This window comes from Oncorhynchus nerka, linkage group LG26 (genome assembly GCF_034236695.1).
Source record: "Oncorhynchus nerka isolate Pitt River linkage group LG26, Oner_Uvic_2.0, whole genome shotgun sequence".
NCBI lineage: Eukaryota > Metazoa > Chordata > Actinopteri > Salmoniformes > Salmonidae > Oncorhynchus > Oncorhynchus nerka.
This window is the reverse complement of record NC_088421.1, coordinates 31,390,867-31,408,961: the sequence shown is the minus strand read 5'-3', so window position 1 is coordinate 31,408,961 and position 18,095 is coordinate 31,390,867. Positions and strand designations below refer to the sequence as shown.

Here is an 18,095-nt window from a genome sequence, read left to right as displayed (position 1 = left end):
AGTGAAATGCTTAACAACAGGTAAACTAAAGAAATAAAAACAACAGGTAAAAAAGACAGTGAAAAATAACAGTAGAACTTACAGTGAGATGCTGAATAACAGTAGCGAGGCTATAACAGTAGCGAGGCTATAAATACAGTAACAGCAAAAAAAGGTAGGCTATATACAGTAGCAAAAATAACAGTGAGTAGCGAGGCTATATACAGTAGCGAGGCTATATACAGTAGCGAGGCTATATACAGTAGCGAGGCTATATACAGTAGCGAGGCTATATACAGTAGCGAGGCTATATACAGTAGCGAGGCTATATACAGTAGCGAGGCTATATACAGTAGCGAGGCTATATACAGTAGCGAGGCTATAACAGGCTATATACAGTAGGCTATATACAGTAGCGAGGCTATATACAGTAGCGAGGCTATAACAGTAGCGAGGCTATAACAGTAGCGAGGCTATATACAGTAGCGAGGCTATATACAGTAGCGAGGCTATATACAGTAGCGAGGCTATAACAGTAGCGAGGCTATATACAGTAGCGAGGCTATAACAGTAGCGAGGCTATATACAGTAGCGAGGCTATAACAGTAGCGAGGCTATATACAGTAGCGAGGCTATATACAGTAGCGAGGCTATATACAGTAGCGAGGCTATATACAGTAGCGAGGCTATATACAGTAGCGAGGCTATAACAGTAGCGAGGCTATAACAGTAGCGAGGCTATATACAGTAGTAGCTATAGGCTATATACAGTAGTGAGGCTATATACAGTAGCGAGGCTATATACAGTAGCGAGGCTGTAACAGTAGCGATATACAGGCTATATACAGTAGCGAGGCTATATACAGGCTATAACAGTAGCTATATACAGTAGAGGCTATAACAGTAGCGAGGCTATAACAGTAGCGAGGCTATATACAGTAGCGAGGCTATATACAGTAGCGAGGCTATAACAGTAGTGAGGCTATAACAGTAGCGAGGCTATATACATTAGCGAGGCTATATACATTAGCGAGGCTATATACAGTAGCGAGGCTAGCGAGGCTATATACAGTAGCGAGGCTATATACAGTAGCGAGGCTATATACAGTAGCGAGGCTATAACAGTAGCGAGGCTATAACAGTAGCGAGGCTATAACAGTAGCGAGGCTATAACAGTAGCGAGGCTATATACAGTAGCGAGGCTATATACAGTAGCGAGGGCTATATACAGTAGCGAGGCTATATACAGTAGCGAGGCTATAACAGTAGCGAGGCTATATACAGTAGCGAGGCTATATACAGTAGTGAGGCTATATACAGTAGCGAGGCTATATACAGTAGCGAGGCTGTAACAGTAGCGAGGCTATATACAGTAGCGAGGCTATATACAGTAGCGAGGCTATAACAGTAGCGAGGCTATAACAGTAGAGAGGCTATATACAGTAGCGAGGCTATATACAGTAGCGAGGCTATAACAGTAGTGAGGCTATAACAGTAGCGAGGCTATATACAGTAGCGAGGCTATAACAGTAGCGAGGCTATATACAGTAGCGAGGCTATATACAGTAGCGAGGGCTATATACAGTAGCGAGGCTATAACAGTAGCGAGGCTATATACAGTAGCGAGGCTATAACAGTAGCGAGGCTATATACAGTAGTGAGGCTATATACAGTAGCGAGGCTATATACAGTAGCGAGGCTGTAACAGTAGCGAGGCTATATACAGTAGCGAGGCTATATACAGTAGCGAGGCTATATACAGTAGCGAGGCTATAACAGTAGCGAGGCTATAACAGTAGAGAGGCTATATACAGTAGCGAGGCTATAACAGTAGTGAGGCTATAACAGTAGTGAGGCTATAACAGTAGCGAGGCTATATACATTAGCGAGGCTATATACATTAGCGAGGCTATATACAGTAGCGAGGCTAGCGAGGCTATATACAGTAGCGAGGCTATATACAGTAGCGAGGCTATATACAGTAGCGAGGCTATAACAGTAGCGAGGCTACATACATTAGCGAGTGTTACGGATACAGTTATCCTGTGTGTGTGTGTGTCCTGTGTGTGTGTTTGTTTTCTCTCCTTCTCCCCTCACAGGTGAAAATCATCACTCCCCAATCAGTCAACAATCAATCATCAATCAGAAGACACACCTCCTCCTATTTCCTATCCTATCACAGTTCCTTCCCCATGGTTTAAAAACCCCATCATTTGTTTGCTCTAGAGCTCAATCTCTAGCTCAATCTCTAGAGCAATCTCTCTGTAAATGCCATGTCTGTAGGTCTCTGTGTTTCACTCTCGCTTTGTGTCTTAACCTCTCTTTTGTTTAAGCACCTCATAGCACTTTGTCATCACCTGTGAGTATTGTTTTTGGTTATGGTGTTTGTTTGTTGCTGGTGGGAAAAGGGGGAAACCAAGACAAGTCGCCCATGGGCATACACTACCCGTAGGTGAACTTTGTTAAATACACTAGTTAGAACTGGGCGGACCACCCACTGTATTTTTGGTTAGTTAGTTAGCTGTTGTTAAAGTAGGCTAGTCTAGCTTAGGGGTGTTTTTGAATACTTATTGTTTCTTTTCTTGGGTCCAGCTCAGCCCCTTTTCCTGCTCCCCCCATTACCGTGTGTTTATAAATAAACCTGGAGTTTGACGGTAGATTTCTGTTGTCGTGGTTATTTCGTTCACACTTTTACTTTGTCACAATAATAATTTGCATGAGTTATCTCATTACCATCCCCCTAGACTGTCGGGCGGGTCTCAGTTACCATCCCCCTATATACATTACTGTCGGGCCAAACATTAGGGGCTATTACAGTAATATACAGCGAGGCTATAACAGTACAGTAGCGAGGCTATATACAGTACAGTATAACAGTAGCGAGGCTATAACAGTAGCGAGGCTATATACATTAGCGAGGCTATATACAGTAGCGAGGCTATATACATTAGCGAGGCTATATACAGTAGCGTGGCTATATACAGTAGCGAGGCTATAACAGTAGCGTGGCTATAACAGTAGCGTGGCTATAACAGTAGCAAGGCTATAACAGTAGCGAGGCTATAACAGTAGCGAGGCTATAACAGTAGCGAGGCTATAACACTAGCGAGGCTATATATAGTAGCGAGTCTATTTTGAGGCTATATACATTAGCGAGGCTATATACAGTAGTGAGGCTTTAACAGTAGTGAGGCTATAACAGTAGCGAGGTTATATACATTAGCGAGGCTATAACAGTAGCGAGGCTATAACAGTAGCGAGGCTATAACAGTAGCGAGGCTATAACAGTAGCGAGGCTATAACAGTAGCGAGGCTATAACAGTAGCAGGCTATAACAGTAGCGAGGCTATAACAGTACAGGCTATAACACGGTTAGTCGGAGGCTATATACAATTGAAGTAGTATGTATAACATTAATGTATAGGCTATAAAGTGACTATAACAGTAGCATATATAACAGATAAACAGAGAGGCTATAACAGTAGCAGCTATAAAGTAGAGGGTACAGGCACCGGGGGAAGTAGGTACATTAATGTAACTATGCATATATGATAAACAGAGAGTAGTAGCAGCGTAAAAGAGGGGTGGGGAGGGGAACACAATGCAAATAGTCCGGGTAGCCATTTGATTACCTGTTCAGGAATCTCATGGCTTGGGGGTAAAAACTGTTGAGCAGCCTTTTTGTCCTAGACCTGCCACTCCGGTACCGCTTGCCATGCGGTAGTAGAGAGAACAGTCTATGACTGGGGTGGCTGGGGTATTTGACCATTTTTAGGGCCTTCCTCTGACGCCACCTGGTGTAAAGGTCCTGGATGGCAGGCAGCTTAGCCCCAGTGATGTACTGGGCCGTACGCACCACCCTCTGTAGTGCCTTGCGGTCGGAGGCAGAGCAATTGCCGTACCAGGCAGTGATGCAACCAGTCAGCATGCTCTCGATGTTGCAGCTGTAGAACCTTTTGAGGATCTGAGGACCCATGCCAAATCTTTTTAGTTTCCTGAGGGGGAATAGGCTTTGTCGTGCCCTCTTCACGACTGTCTTGGTGTGCTTGGACAATATTAGTTTGTTGGTGACGTGGACACCAAGGAACTTGAAGCTCTCATCCTGCTCATACAGCCCCGTCGGTGAGAATGGGGGCGTGTTCGGGCCTCCTTTTCCTGTAGTCCACAATCATCTCCTTAGTCTTGGTTACGTTTAGGGATAGGTTGTTATTCTGGCACCACACGACCAGATCTCTGACCTCCTCCCTATAGGCTGTCTCGTCGTTAATCAGGCCTACCACTGTTGTGTCATCTGCAAACTTAATGAGTTGTGCCTGGCCATGCAGTCGTGGGTGAACAGGGAGTACAGGAAGGGACTGAGCACGCACCCCTGAGGGGCTCCTGTGTTGAGGATCAGCGTGGCAGATGGGCGGCCCGTCAGGAAGTCCAGGTTCCAGACGCAGAGATGGGATAATGGTTTTGATGTGAGCCATGACCAGCCTTTCAAAGTGATGGTTGTCTTTTGCACCTCCATTCTATCCATTATATTTCTACAATTGATAGTTATTAATCCACAGCTGAGAATATCTGGAATGATCCTGTTTTCCATTTGTTGTTTTTCTTGCCCTCCAGGTGAGACATGTCATAGGATGTGGTGTGGCAGGCTGACTGTGCATCCTGTGGTTTCCTGGGTGTGTGTGAGTGGGATTTGTCCTAACAACGTTCTTGTGGGAGAGCTTTGTCCCAACATTCCTACAGGGCTCATCACTGACCATCCCTTAGGGCAGTAGTGTCCATGGAAAAACACATGTTTGTAACGCACACTAAGTACTACCAGAGAGTTTTTAGCACCATCTTCGGTCTTATTCATTTCATTGAATCTCTCATTTCCTTTCTGTCTTTTAGTCGATAAATTCATGCTAAAAAGTCATTAATCATATAAACACTGTTTTCATAGACTTTTCTGGAGAGTTTTGCCTGCCGTATTTACATGAGGTAAAATGCTTAAAATCCTTTCTCTTAATTTCCACAGTGTACAGAGTGATCCTCTCTAAAAGAGACTAATTAATTTAGCCTTCAGGGTTTATTTGTACTGGGCCAAATTAGAATTATTACAGAGAAAAGTCCAGTTGTAAACTGCCTGGGGAGAGAAAGCACTATAATATAATCATTCACAGGTCTTAAGGCACACTGGGACTATTTGCAAACATATATACTGGGTTTGATGAGACTGCAGAGACGTTACATAGAGCCAGTGGAATGTGCAGCATGTCTGAGCCAGTGTGTGTGTGTGTGTGTGTGTGTGTGAGACAAGGCTTGGCCCACCTGCACTGAGTTGACCTTTAACCCTAACAAGTCATAATAAGGCAGTTGGATGGCAGCGTTACAACGGCTGTTGAAACAGGGACCTGTCCAAAACACTCCATGTCAGGGACTGGAGGACGCAATAAAAACAGGAAATGAAAAGTGGGTTGAGATGGAGGTAATGGGAGAAGGGAATGAAAAGAGAGATGGAGGTTAGGGACAGAGGTGAGAGGTCAGAGAGAATAAGCACAACAGAAAATAATGTGTATGCAACCTTACAGCCGACCAACCAGAAAACCCCAAATACATTTCTAAAGAGATCACACCAAGATAATGTTGGTGAGGAGGAAGGGATGACAATCAAAAACCCATGTAAACAAATACAACATTCAAAACATGGGAGAGAAACAATAGAGAAAAATGTGATAAGGAGATTCAAATGTGGGAAACGGCACTACTATATTTAGGAAGGTGAGAGCTCTGTATAATATAAATAAATGAAATGATTGCCTTTGAGCGTTGCTATGACACCCGTCAGTTCCACAGCCCCGGTTATTTTGTGATCACTGCATTGTGGGAGAGATGATGATGACCGCTCCCTCAATTAATACTGCAACCATGGTAACAGGTCAGCTTGACTGTGTGTAGAGAGACATTGCTACCCGTCTCTGGGTCATACAGTGTTATGTAACTAACAGTTCTCACCTCTGACCTCAAATGCACCTTATCATGGTGATTTACCATGGTGATTCTTTCAACTTTAACATTCACATACAACCATTTACATAAAATCCTGCTCGAATATCCTTTAAACTGGCCAAAGATTGTGAAATATTTATTCATGAATCTTCAACATCCTGTAAACCTTGAATCTGGAGGTTTAAAATAGACAACACTACAGATAACAGCCCACTGTGTGAGAACCCTGAACACTGAACCTTGTTCATATTGTACCAACAAGACGTGAGTCATGCAGCAAAACACATTGCTTGAGAGACTGCAACATTACAGTCTACAGCAAAACACATTGCTTGAGAGACTGCAACATTACAGTCTATCTGGATCTTAGCTGCACGGGTCAGCCAGTGAAACAATGTACTGGTTCATAGCAAGAGAATGGTGTAAGAGGAACCAAAAACAGTGCATAGCAATAGCATAGCACTTAGAATGAATCTCCAATACATTGCTTCATTGTAAGTAGTATGCTAATGGAGCCATTGGAACAGAGAGGTGGGTGTGATGCAGGCATTCTTAGTAAGGGACTGCATTCTACTAACCCAGTTTGAGCAGCCATCCCTCTCTGTCTGGGTTGAAGAACGTGTGAGTTAGGTCGTTCCCATCATCCTCTGGGATCTTAAAGGGTTCACTCTTAATGCTCTCATAGAGATTCTGGAGAGGAGAGAGAGGGATGAGGAGGGAGTGATGGAGAGAAGGAGAGAGAGGGGTGAGGAGGGAGTGATGGAAAGAAGGAAAGAGAGGGATGAGGAGGGAGTGATGGAGAGAGGGATGAGGGAGTGATGGAGAGAAGCAGAGAGAGGGATGAGGAGGGAGTGATGGAGAGAAGGAGAGAGAGGGATGAGGAGGGAGTGATGGAGAGAAGCAGAGAGAGGAATGAGGAGGGAGTGATGGAGAGAAGCAGAGAGAGGAATGAGGAGGGAGTGATGGAGAGAAGGAGAGAGAGGGATGAGGAGGGAGTGATGGAGAGAAAGAGAGAGAGAGAAAAAGAGAGAGAGATGGTGATGGGGGAAAAGGCGGTGAAAGCATTAGTGTTAAACTCCTACCACTTGAACAGCCACTTCCTGCATCTTCTAACAGCCATCCCAGTCCATAACTAAATCAACAGTGCATAAAACATGACAGAACAAGATTCTATGAAGGACTTGTTAGAAAAGGAAAGTGTTGGAGGGTGTGCTCATTCATAGGGGCTGAAACTGGGTGTTAAATACTTGGGACACTTTTGACAATCGGAGTTACAACTTTGAGAACTGTTGGGAGAGAAAGGAACAACAAGCCAACTGCAAGAATGTGTGTTATGTGTGTGCCCTTTGAACTGCGGTTGAGCTGAAGGCTGTGTGATTATCTCTCTGAGCTTGTTAGATAATAATGTTCATCATTAGCATTACTGGCCTGAAAGAACAGCACATTAGATGAGCTAGCATTTTGCTACAGTATCACCCTTGATAGAAGAGAGCTTCTACGTGACGTAGGAGAAACACAAACACACACTCATCAACCATATCCAACCCCCCCCTCCACACACCAAACACACACTCATCAACCATATCAACCCCCCCCACTCCACACACACTCATCAACCATATCCAACCCCCCCCACTCCACACACCAAACACACACTCAAACCATATCAACCCCCCCCCACTCACACACACTCAACCACCAACACCCCACTCCATCCACTCATCCCCCCCCCCCCCACTCCACACCAAACACACACTCATCAACCATATCCAACCCCCCACTCCACACACCTCATCAACACACACCACACACTCATCAACCATATCCAACCCCCCACACACCAAACACCACTCATCACCATATCCACCCCCCACACACACTCATCAACCATATCCAACCCCCCCACTCCACACACCAAACACACATCAACCATATCAACCCCCCACTCCACACACACTCATCAACCATATCCAACCCCCCCCACTCCACACACCAAACACACACTCATCAACCATATCAACCCCCCCCACTATCATCAACCATATCCAACCCCCCCACTCCACACACCAAACACACACTCATCAACCATATCCAACCCCCCCACTCCACACACTCATCAACCATATCCAACCTCCCCCCACTCCACACACCAAACACACACTCATCAACCATATCCATCCCCCCCCACTCCACACACACTCATCAACCATATCCAACCCCCCACCCCCCACTTCACACACCAAACACACACTCATCAACCATATCCAACCCCCCACTCACACACACTCATCAACCATATCCAACCCCCCCCCCCCCCACTCCACACACCAAACACACACTCATCAACCATATCCAACCCCCCCACTCCACACACTCTCATCAACCATATCCAACCTCCCCCCACTCCACACACCAAACACACACTCAAACATATCCAACCCCCCACTCACATACAAACACACACTCATCAACCATATCCAACCCCCCCCCCACTCCACACACCAAACACACACTCATCAACCATATCCAACCCCCCACTACACACCAAACACACACTAATCAACCATATCCAACCCCCCACTCCACACACCAAACACACACTCATCAACCCCCCACTCCACACACCAAACACACACTCATCAACCATATCCAACCCCCCCACTCATCAACCACACACCAAACACACACTCATCAACCATATCCAACCCCCCCACTCCACACACCAAACACACACTCATCAACCATATCCAACCCCCCCACTCCACACACCAAACACACACTCTCACCCTGAGTAGGTCCTCTGGCAGGTCTCCTCCCTCGTTGATGCCCCTGTTCATGGAGATGAATCTCTCTACGGGGGGCTTGTCTCTGACGTTGGGGTTGTGGAGGCTGGTATTCAACATGATGATGGCGAAGGACAGGACATAACATGTGTCTGGGGAGGATAGCAGGGATAGGTGGTATGAAGTGTGTGTGTGTGGGGTTGAGTGTGTGTGTGTGTGTGTCGCTATGACTTTGCAATCATCACTCTACCACCCACTTCCCCCACCACCCCACTCTGTTCTATAACCCCTGGCCGTTTTAACCTGGTGTGTGTCAGGGCACCAGTCCCCAGGGGGATGCAGCAGAAGCAGCTATAACTAAGTCAGCGTGTCACCACTGCAACACATCCATATTCATGAGGCCAAGACCACACATCAACCCACCACTGGTTACTGGGACAGGGGACACAACACTGCAGATAGAACATAGAGCTGACATGACACAATATCATATACGTCCTAGACAATACATTTCTCTACAGAGACAACGTGTGGCCTGAGCGTGCCTCACTAGTCACTAATGACCCTCTGTTATTGATCAAAGTCCTTATTAGAGGAGCCATACCAGTAGTGATGACACAGCAACAATGAACCGCAAGTCTGTCAGCAACAAAGTGCATTAAGTCATCGGACAGAGATTCAAGTACCGACTGATAGTGAGTGATTCTAGAAATGTGAGTGTACCGGTATTTGGGTTTTTAATCGTTATAGCAATTCAAGACTTCCTTTTCCACGAACTGACGCATTGATCTAAGGCAGGGGTGGTCTGGCGCTGCTCTTTATGACAGGGTCTGTCCAAAGTGTGTGTGTGTGTGTGTGTACCTGTGGATTGGAAGACACCGGGGTTGCAGGAGCAGTACCGCGAAGCGAAGGCCTCCATCATACGATCGATCTTCTGAGCCTCACCAGGCAGTCTGAAACTCCACAGAAACTGTCTACACTAGCAGAGAGAAAGAGAGAGAGAGAGAATAGAACACAGGAAAAACAAATGAGAAAGAAAACAGAGGCTCCAAAAGTGTATTGAAAGCAGCAGGACATCATTATAAAGTGTATTGAAAGCAGCAGGACATCATTATAAAGTGTATTGAAAGCAGCAGGACATCATTATAAAGTGTATTGAAAGCAGCAGGACATCATTATAAAGTGTATTGAAAGCAGCAGGACATCATTATAAAGTGTATTGAAAGCAGCAGGGACATCATTATAAAGTGTATTGAAAGCAGCAGGACATCATTATAAAGTGTATTGAAAGCAGCAGGACATCATTATAAAGTGTATTGAAAGCAGCAGGACATCATTATAAAGTGTATTGAAAGCAGCAGGACATCATTATAAAGTGTATTGAAAGCAGCAGGACATCATTATAAAGTGTATTGAAAGCAGCAGGACATCATTATAAAGTGTATTGAAAGCAGCAGGACATCATTATAAAGTGTATTGAAAGCAGCAGGACATCATTATAAAGTGTATTGAAAGCAGCAGGACATCATTATAAAGTGTATTGAAAGCAGCAGGACATCATTATAAAGTGTATTGAAAGCAGCAGGACATCATTATAAAGTGTATTGAAAGCAGCAGGACATCATTATAAAGTGTATTGAAAGCAGCAGGACATCATTATAAAGTGTATTGAAAGCAGCAGGACATCATTATAAAGTGTATTGAAAGCAGGACATCATTATAAAGTGTATTGAAAGCAGGACATCATTATAAAGTGTATTGAAAGCAGCAGGACATCATTATAAAGTGTATTGAAAGCAGCATCATTATAAAGGACATCATTATAAAGTGTAATTATAAAGTGTATTGAAAGCAGCAGGACATCATTATAAAGTGTATTGAAAGCAGCAGGACATCATTATAAAGTGTATTGAAAGCAGCAGGACATCATTATAAAGTGTATTGAAAGCAGCAGGACATCATTATAAAGTGTATTGAAAGCAGCATCATTATAAAGGACATCATTATAAAGTGTATTGAAACATCATTATAAAGTGTAAAAGCAGCAGGACATCATTATAAAGTGTATTGAAAGCAGCAGGACATCATTATAAAGTGTATTGAAAGCAGCATCATTATAAAGGACATCATTATAAAGTGTATTGAAAGCAGCAGGACATCATTATAAAGTGTATTGAAAGCAGCAGGACATCATTATAAAGTGTATTGAAAGCAGCAGGACATCATTATAAAGTGTATTGAAAGCAGCAGGACATCATTATAAAGTGTATTGAAAGCAGCATCATTATAAAGGACATCATTATAAAGTGTATTGAAAGCAGCAGGACATCATTATAAAGTGTATTGAAAGCAGCAGGACATCATTATAAAGTGTATTGAAAGCAGCAGGACATCATTATAAAGTGTATTGAAAGCAGCAGGACATCATTATAAAGTGTATTGAAAGCAGCAGGACATCATTATAAAGTGTATTGAAAGCAGCAGGACATCATTATAAAGTGTATTGAAAGCAGCAGGACATCATTATAAAGTGTATTGAAAGCAGCAGGACATCATTATAAAGTGTATTGAAAGCAGCAGGACATCATTATAAAGTGTATTGAAAGCAGCAGGACATCATCATATAAAGTGTATTGAAAGCAGCAGGACATCATTATAAAGTGTATTGAAAGCAGCAGGACATCATTATAAAGTGTATTGAAAGCAGCAGGACATCATTATAAAGTGTATTGAAAGCAGCAGGACATCATTATAAAGTGTATTGAAAGCAGCAGGACATCATTATAAAGTGTATTGAAAGCAGCAGGACATCATTATAAAGTGTATTGAAAGCAGCAGGACATCATTATAAAGTGTATTGAAAGCAGCAGGACATCATTATAAAGTGTATTGAAAGCAGCAGGACATCATTATAAAGTGTATTGAAAGCAGCATCATGTGTAAAGCAGCAGGACATCATTATAAAGTGTATTGAAAGCAGCAGGACATCATTATAAAGTATTGAAAGCAGCAGGACATCATTATAAAGTATTGAAAGCAGCAGGACATCATTATAAAGTGTATTGAAAGCAGCAGGACATCATTATAAAGTGTATTGAAAGCAGCAGGACATCATTATAAAGTGTATTGAAAGCAGCAGGACATCATTATAAAGTGTATTGAAAGCAGCAGGACATCATTATAAAGTGTATTGAAAGCAGCAGGACATCATTATAAAGTGTATTGTAGCCAAGCAGGACATCATTATAAAGTGTATTGAAAATCATTATAAAGTGTATTGAAAGCAGCAGGACATCATTATAAAGTGTATTGAAAGCAGGACATCATTATAAAGTGTATTGAAAGCAGCAGGACATCATTATAAAGTGTATTGAAAGCAGCAGGACATCATTATAAAGTGTATTGAAAGCAGCAGGACATCATTATAAAGTGTATTGAAAGCAGGACATCATTATAAAGTGTATTGAAAGCAGCAGGACATCATTATAAAGTGTATTGAAAGCAGGACATCATTATAAAGTGTATTGAAAGCAGCAGGACATCATTATAAAGTGTATTGAAAGCAGGACATCATTATAAAGTGTATTAACTGCACATTATCAATAATAAATACTACTATATTATTTCTTTTAATGTGATGAACAGCTGGGAATCTTAGTCCAGTAATATGCAGAAACAGCTCACCGTAAAGCCTGTACGAGGTTGAGATCTGCAAACTCATGAAGGTCTACGAACGCCTGCAACACCTTGAGGTTGAAGTCGTCCCTGAGATGAGGAACATACAGTGTGTGTCAGGTTCTCAGATTCAGGCCAGGAAATGTCTGGTATTCAGTGTTATTCAAGATCAGTCTAGCACTTCCAAAAACAGAACTATTAGAGGTAAAGTGTGTTTCAATCCATTAGGAACTGAAATGTCTGTTAGGGGACAGGCCCTTTTTAAATCACACTCCACCCCTTCTCTAGATTATGACTCTATCAAACCATTATACAATATGATAAGATTGCAGGTCGTAATAAATTGCTATTTGTTTGTGCATTCAACCAACTTAACATACAAGATGTTGTTGCTTTCTTAAGGGCATTTTCTAAAGAAAACAATTATCCCAGCCACAGAGCCAGCCTCACACTCTGCTCTGTCCGTTTGCTACACAGGTTGTTTTGACAGTCACATCCCTGCGAGGTGGCCCACGTGTCGTAGATATGAAACACATGTAGCCAGGCAGATCTCTGTTTTACTGGCATGGCCCCTGGTCTACTGTCGCCGCTGTGCTCCGTAAATCCAGACAATCCATTTCCCGAGGCTTTATGCCCGGGCTTATACACGCAGAGGGAGAAATCTCCCTGAGAGATGGACAGAGAGTAGGAAAGAGAGAGGGAGAAATGTCCCTGAGAGATGGACAGAGTGTAGGAAAGAGAGAGGGAGAAATGTCCCTGAGAGATGGACAGAGTGTAGGAAAGAGAGAGGGAGAAATATCCCTGGGAGATGGACAGAGTGTAGGAAAGAGAGAGGGAGAAATGTCCCTGAGAGATGGACAGAGTGTAGGAAAGAGAGAGGGAGAAATGTCCCTGAGAGATGGACAGAGTGTAGGAAAGAGAGGGAGAAATCTCCCTGGGATGGAGATGGACAGATGGACAGAGTGTAGGAAAGAGAGAGAGGAGAAATGTCCCTGAGGAGAAATGTCCCTGAGAGATGGACAGAGTGTAGGAAAGAGAGAGGGAGAAATGTCCCTGAGAGATGGACAGAGTGTAGGAAAGAGAGAGGGAGAAATGTCCCTGAGATATGGACAGAGTGTAGGAAAGAGAGAGGGAGAAATGTCCCTGAGATATGGACAGAGTGTAGGAAAGAGAGAGGGAGAAATGTCCCTGAGAGATGGACAGAGTGTAGGAAAGAGAGAGGGAGAAATGTCCTGAGAGATGGACAGAGTGTAGGAAAGAGAGAGGGAGAAAATGTCCCTGAGAGATGGACAGAGTGTAGGAAAGAGAGAGGGAGAAATGTCCCTGAGAGATGGACAGAGTGTAGGAAAGAGAGAGGGAGAAATGTCCCTGAGAGATGGACAGAGTGTAGGAAAGAGAGAGGGAGAAATGTCCCTGAGAGATGGACAGAGTGTAGGAAAGAGAGAGGGAGAAATGTCCCTGAGAGATGGACAGAGTGTAGGAAAGAGAGGAAATGTCCCTGAGAATGGACAGAGAGGAAAGAGAGAGGATGGAGAGGAAATGTCCCTGAGAGATGGACAGAGTGTAGGAAAGAGAGAGGGAGAAATGTCCCTGAGAGATGGACAGAGTGTAGGAAAGAGAGAGGGAGAAATGTCCCTGAGAGATGGACAGAGTGTAGGAAAGAGAGAGGGAGAAATCTCCCTGAGAGATGGACAGAGTGTAGGAAAGAGAGAGGGAGAAATCTCCCTGAGAGATGGACAGAGTGTAGGAAAGAGAGAGGGGGGAGAGAAGGGAGAAAGAGAGGTAGAGGGGGAAAGAGGGAGAGCGAGATGAAAACAGAGGAGGTTAGAGCAGTGTGTTTGTTACCTCTCTCCTAAGTAGTCCCCTATGACAGTTTTGTTGAGGCCCTCTCCTTTGTAGAGGAACTGGGATACGTCCTCAGGAGTGTGTTGGAGAAGGTCGTTCTCCAACAGAAACTGGATCCCCTGGAAGACACACAGTTTGGTTAGCACTCCAAGCCCCCCCCACACACACACACACACACACACACACAGTTATCTGTTTTGACCTGAAGGAGAGCTAGGAGGCGTTACAATAAGTCATTAAGATAACACAACATACAGATAACACAACATACAGATAACATCTTTGATGGACATGGTTTATAGTGTAACCTTTTCTACATGGCTAAAGGAGGCATAACAGGTACACATCTAAGTTTCTATAGAAATCAGAAAACATTCAATAACACCACATTAACATCAGTGCAAGTGGGTAAATAATGTATTTAGCATGGATTGCATGGACTTTAGACAAACCTTTTTGGGGTCCATGTTGAATTTCTTCCTTCCCATGGCGATCTGTTTATTTCTTTGTGTTGTTTTACTGTGATTGGACAGAGCAGAGAGATCCATCAGCTCTCTAGAACAGGTGTGGCATTATCAACAACTGACGCTTGTATTTGTTCACCAGGTCAACTGTCACATGTCTCCTTCGTACAGTATTTATCCAGGATACTGAACGGTGTTGTGGTGAGTTAGTGAGTTTACACGGTTAGTTTACATAGGGCTGGGTTCAGGAGAAAATCTGTTGGATTCAGTTATTACTGTTCCAAGACAGCTATGAACATGAGAATGTAATGATCCTCTAAAAACAATTATCTTTGACTTGTCTTTCCATTTGGACTGTAACATCAACCATGTAGGTTGTTGCACCGACTAACTGATTAGCAGAAGAAACTCAATCTAACTCAAACTCAGTCTAATGAAAACCATATGCCTCTTTCTTTGTGTTCATATGTGTGTGTGTGTGTGTGTGTGTGCATTATTGCATGTGTGTATACTGTGTTCTCCCGGTGTCCTAAAATAGCTTGAACCATTCCCCAGCTGCACCTGAGACACACACACTAACACACACTCTCTCCACCTCATCACCAATGAGCCCTGAACAGCCAATCAGTTGTCAGTCCCTGAACAGGAGCGGTTGTGGGGTGTTTAGCAACTGTTTGGCAGAGGAGACGGCTCAGCTCCACAAACAAAGATGGATTATTAACCCACACTGGGACAGGTGTGTGGCTGGATGACTTGGAGAGGAGAAGGGAACAGCAGCTAGGAGGGGGGAGGGGTGTTGAAGGGGGGGTGTTACGCACCTCTCTCCCACGCAGGTTAGCTGCTCGATCTCAGTCATCACCTCTGCAATCTCAAACTTCAACCGCTGCCAACAGGATTAGAGGGAGAATTAGCTGGGTTGAATTCACAACTGAACTCTAGTTGTTTTAGCAGTGCATTGTAAATCAACAAACAGACTCAATGTAAGTGGTTAGAGTCAAAGTAACATTTTAGCCACCTACATAAAGTCATATCATATCAAGGGTGAGTGATATCTTTATAAAAAATATTAAATCCTGACATTTCTTTTCATTTTCTTGACTCACCTCAATGTCATCCAGTAGCTCTTTTTTCCTGCGTCGTATGTTTGACAGCTCATCTCTCTCTTCCAAGGAAAGGTCTTCAGGTACTGTGAAAGAGAGAGATGTATAAGTATGGAATTAACATACACACATAGTCAGACACTTCCATGGATGAAGATGTGATAGCTTAGTGTGTTGTATATCAACACACAAGGCTGATGAACCACAGATCTAGGATCAGATGAGTGTACCCCAATGCTAAACATCTGATCCTGGATCTGTTGTTAGGGACACGTTCCAGTTCCACCTACTAGTAAAACAACACATCACTCTCTGTATACAGTATACTGGAACTTCTGAGAGCTCTCGACTTCCTCTCTGGCAAAAGGAAAACTCCTCCATGAATTACAACCAAACCCCCCCACACACACACACACACACACACACTAAAGCAGGTAAGCACACACACACCAGCGCTGAACATCTGCTAAAACGTGCATCGTCCAATATTAGTTCTCAGATAGTCTGCTTCCTCATTTGAGGTAATTAGTACCACTGAGATATCTGGGCCAAATGCTAGCCCACTTTTCACACACACACACACACACACACACACACACACACACACACTGACTATACTGAATGTGAACTGAGCACCCAGTGGTAAATCATACAGACTCTGACATTTACACGTGTTCTACTCAATAAGGAGTCTCCCCAGTCCGTCCTGCTTATCCCTCAGTTTACCAGCAGCACGTACATCAACCTTCCTCCCCAGACCTCTCTCTGAGGACGTCCTCCTCACCACCTCCCTGTTAGAAAGCAGGCAGAGGCAGGCATGCTCAGGCTCACAGGATGTAGGTCATTCTCACATCAAGAGCCGTGGCAGATTGTGCTTTTCAACGCCGCGCATCTGCCTCGCCAGCTCTCTCTCTCTCTACCCATCCTATGGCTTGGAGTGGAGGGGGGAGGAGAGTGGAGGGGGAGTTGAGGGGGAGGAGAGTGGAGGGGGAGTGGAGGGGGAGGAGAGTGGAGGGGGTGGAGGGGGAGGAGAGTGGAGGGGGAGTGGAGGGGGAGGAGAGTGGAGGGGGGTGGAGGGGGAGGGGGGAGGAGGGGGAGGGGGAGAGAGTGGAGGGGGTGGAGGGGGAGGGAGTGGAGGGGGAGTGGGGGGAGGAGAGTGGAGGGGGAGTGGAGGGGGAGGAGAGTGGAGGGGGTGGAGGGGGGTTGAGTGGAGGGGGAGTGGAGGGGGAGGAGAGTGGAGGGGGAGTGGAGGGGGAGGAGAGTGGAGGGGGAGGGAGAGGGAGGGGGAGTGGAGGGGGAGGAGAGTGGAGGGGGAGGAGAGTGGAGGGGGAGTGGAGGGGGAGGAGAGTGGAGGGGGGGAGGAGAGTGGAGGGGGAGTGGAGGGGGAGAGGAGGGGGAGGAGAGTGGAGGGGGTTGAGGGGGGAGAGGGAGGGAGTGGAGGGGGAGTGGAGGGGGAGGAGAGTGGAGGGGGAGTGGAGGGGGAGTGGAGGGGGAGGAGAGTGGAGGGGGGGTTGAGGGGGAGGAGAGTGGAGGGGGTGGAGGGGGGGGAGTGGAGGGGGTGGAGGGGGAGGAGAGTGGAGGGGGGGAGGGGGAGGAGAGTGGAGGGGGAGTGGAGGGGGAGGAGAGTGGAGGGGGAGAGGGAGGGGGAGGGAGGGGGGAGGAGGGGAGGGGGAGGAGAGGAGGGGAGTGGAGGGGGAGGAGAGTGGAGGGGGAGGAGGGGGAGGGGAGTGGAGGGGGGAGAGTGGAGGGGGAGGAGAGTGGAGGGGGAGGGAGGGAGAGTGGAGGGGGAGTTGAGGGGGAGGAGAGTGGAGGGGGAGGAGAGGGAGGGGGAGGAGGGGGAGGGGGAGTGGAGGGGGAGGAGAGTGGAGGGGGGAGGGGGAGGAGAGTGGAGGGGGAGGAGAGTGGAGGGGGAGGGGGGGAGGAGAGTGGAGGGGGTGGAGGGGGAGGAGAGTGGAGGGGGTGGAGGGGGAGGGAGTGGAGGGGGGGGTGGAGGGGGAGGAGAGTGGAGGGGGTTGAGGGGGAGGAGAGTGGAGGGGGTTGAGGGGGAGGAGAGTGGAGGGGAGTTGAGGGGGAGGAGAGTGGAGGGGGAGTTGAGGGGGAGGAGAGTGGAGGGGAGTTGAGGGGGAGGAGAGTGGAGGGGAGTTGAGGGGGAGGAGAGTGGAGTGGAGGGGGTTGAGGGGGAGGGAGGGGGGAGTTGAGGGGGAGGAGAGTGGAGGGGGGATTAAATCCCAGCTGATTCATAGAGCAGCTTTACGATTCAGATTGTT

The 18,095-nt window shown here is 45.7% G+C and overlaps 1 protein-coding gene across 1 annotated transcript in view; it reads right to left on the bottom strand.

The window, feature by feature from the left end:
* The window catches only part of LOC115118481 (cytohesin-3), a 54,201-nt gene that overhangs the window by 7,769 nt on the left and 28,337 nt on the right, over nucleotides 1–18,095 (bottom strand). Inside the window, exons 2-9 of the mRNA XM_065010423.1 lie at nucleotides 15,832–15,914; nucleotides 15,547–15,611; nucleotides 14,717–14,783; nucleotides 14,265–14,383; nucleotides 12,429–12,509; nucleotides 9,606–9,718; nucleotides 8,748–8,896; nucleotides 6,540–6,651 (exon numbers count right to left, since the gene is read on the bottom strand). Coding sequence (XP_064866495.1) covers nucleotides 6,540–6,651; nucleotides 8,748–8,896; nucleotides 9,606–9,718; nucleotides 12,429–12,509; nucleotides 14,265–14,383; nucleotides 14,717–14,783; nucleotides 15,547–15,611; nucleotides 15,832–15,914 — 789 coding nt within the window. The remainder of the gene's footprint in view (nucleotides 1–6,539; nucleotides 6,652–8,747; nucleotides 8,897–9,605; nucleotides 9,719–12,428; nucleotides 12,510–14,264; nucleotides 14,384–14,716; nucleotides 14,784–15,546; nucleotides 15,612–15,831; nucleotides 15,915–18,095) is intronic.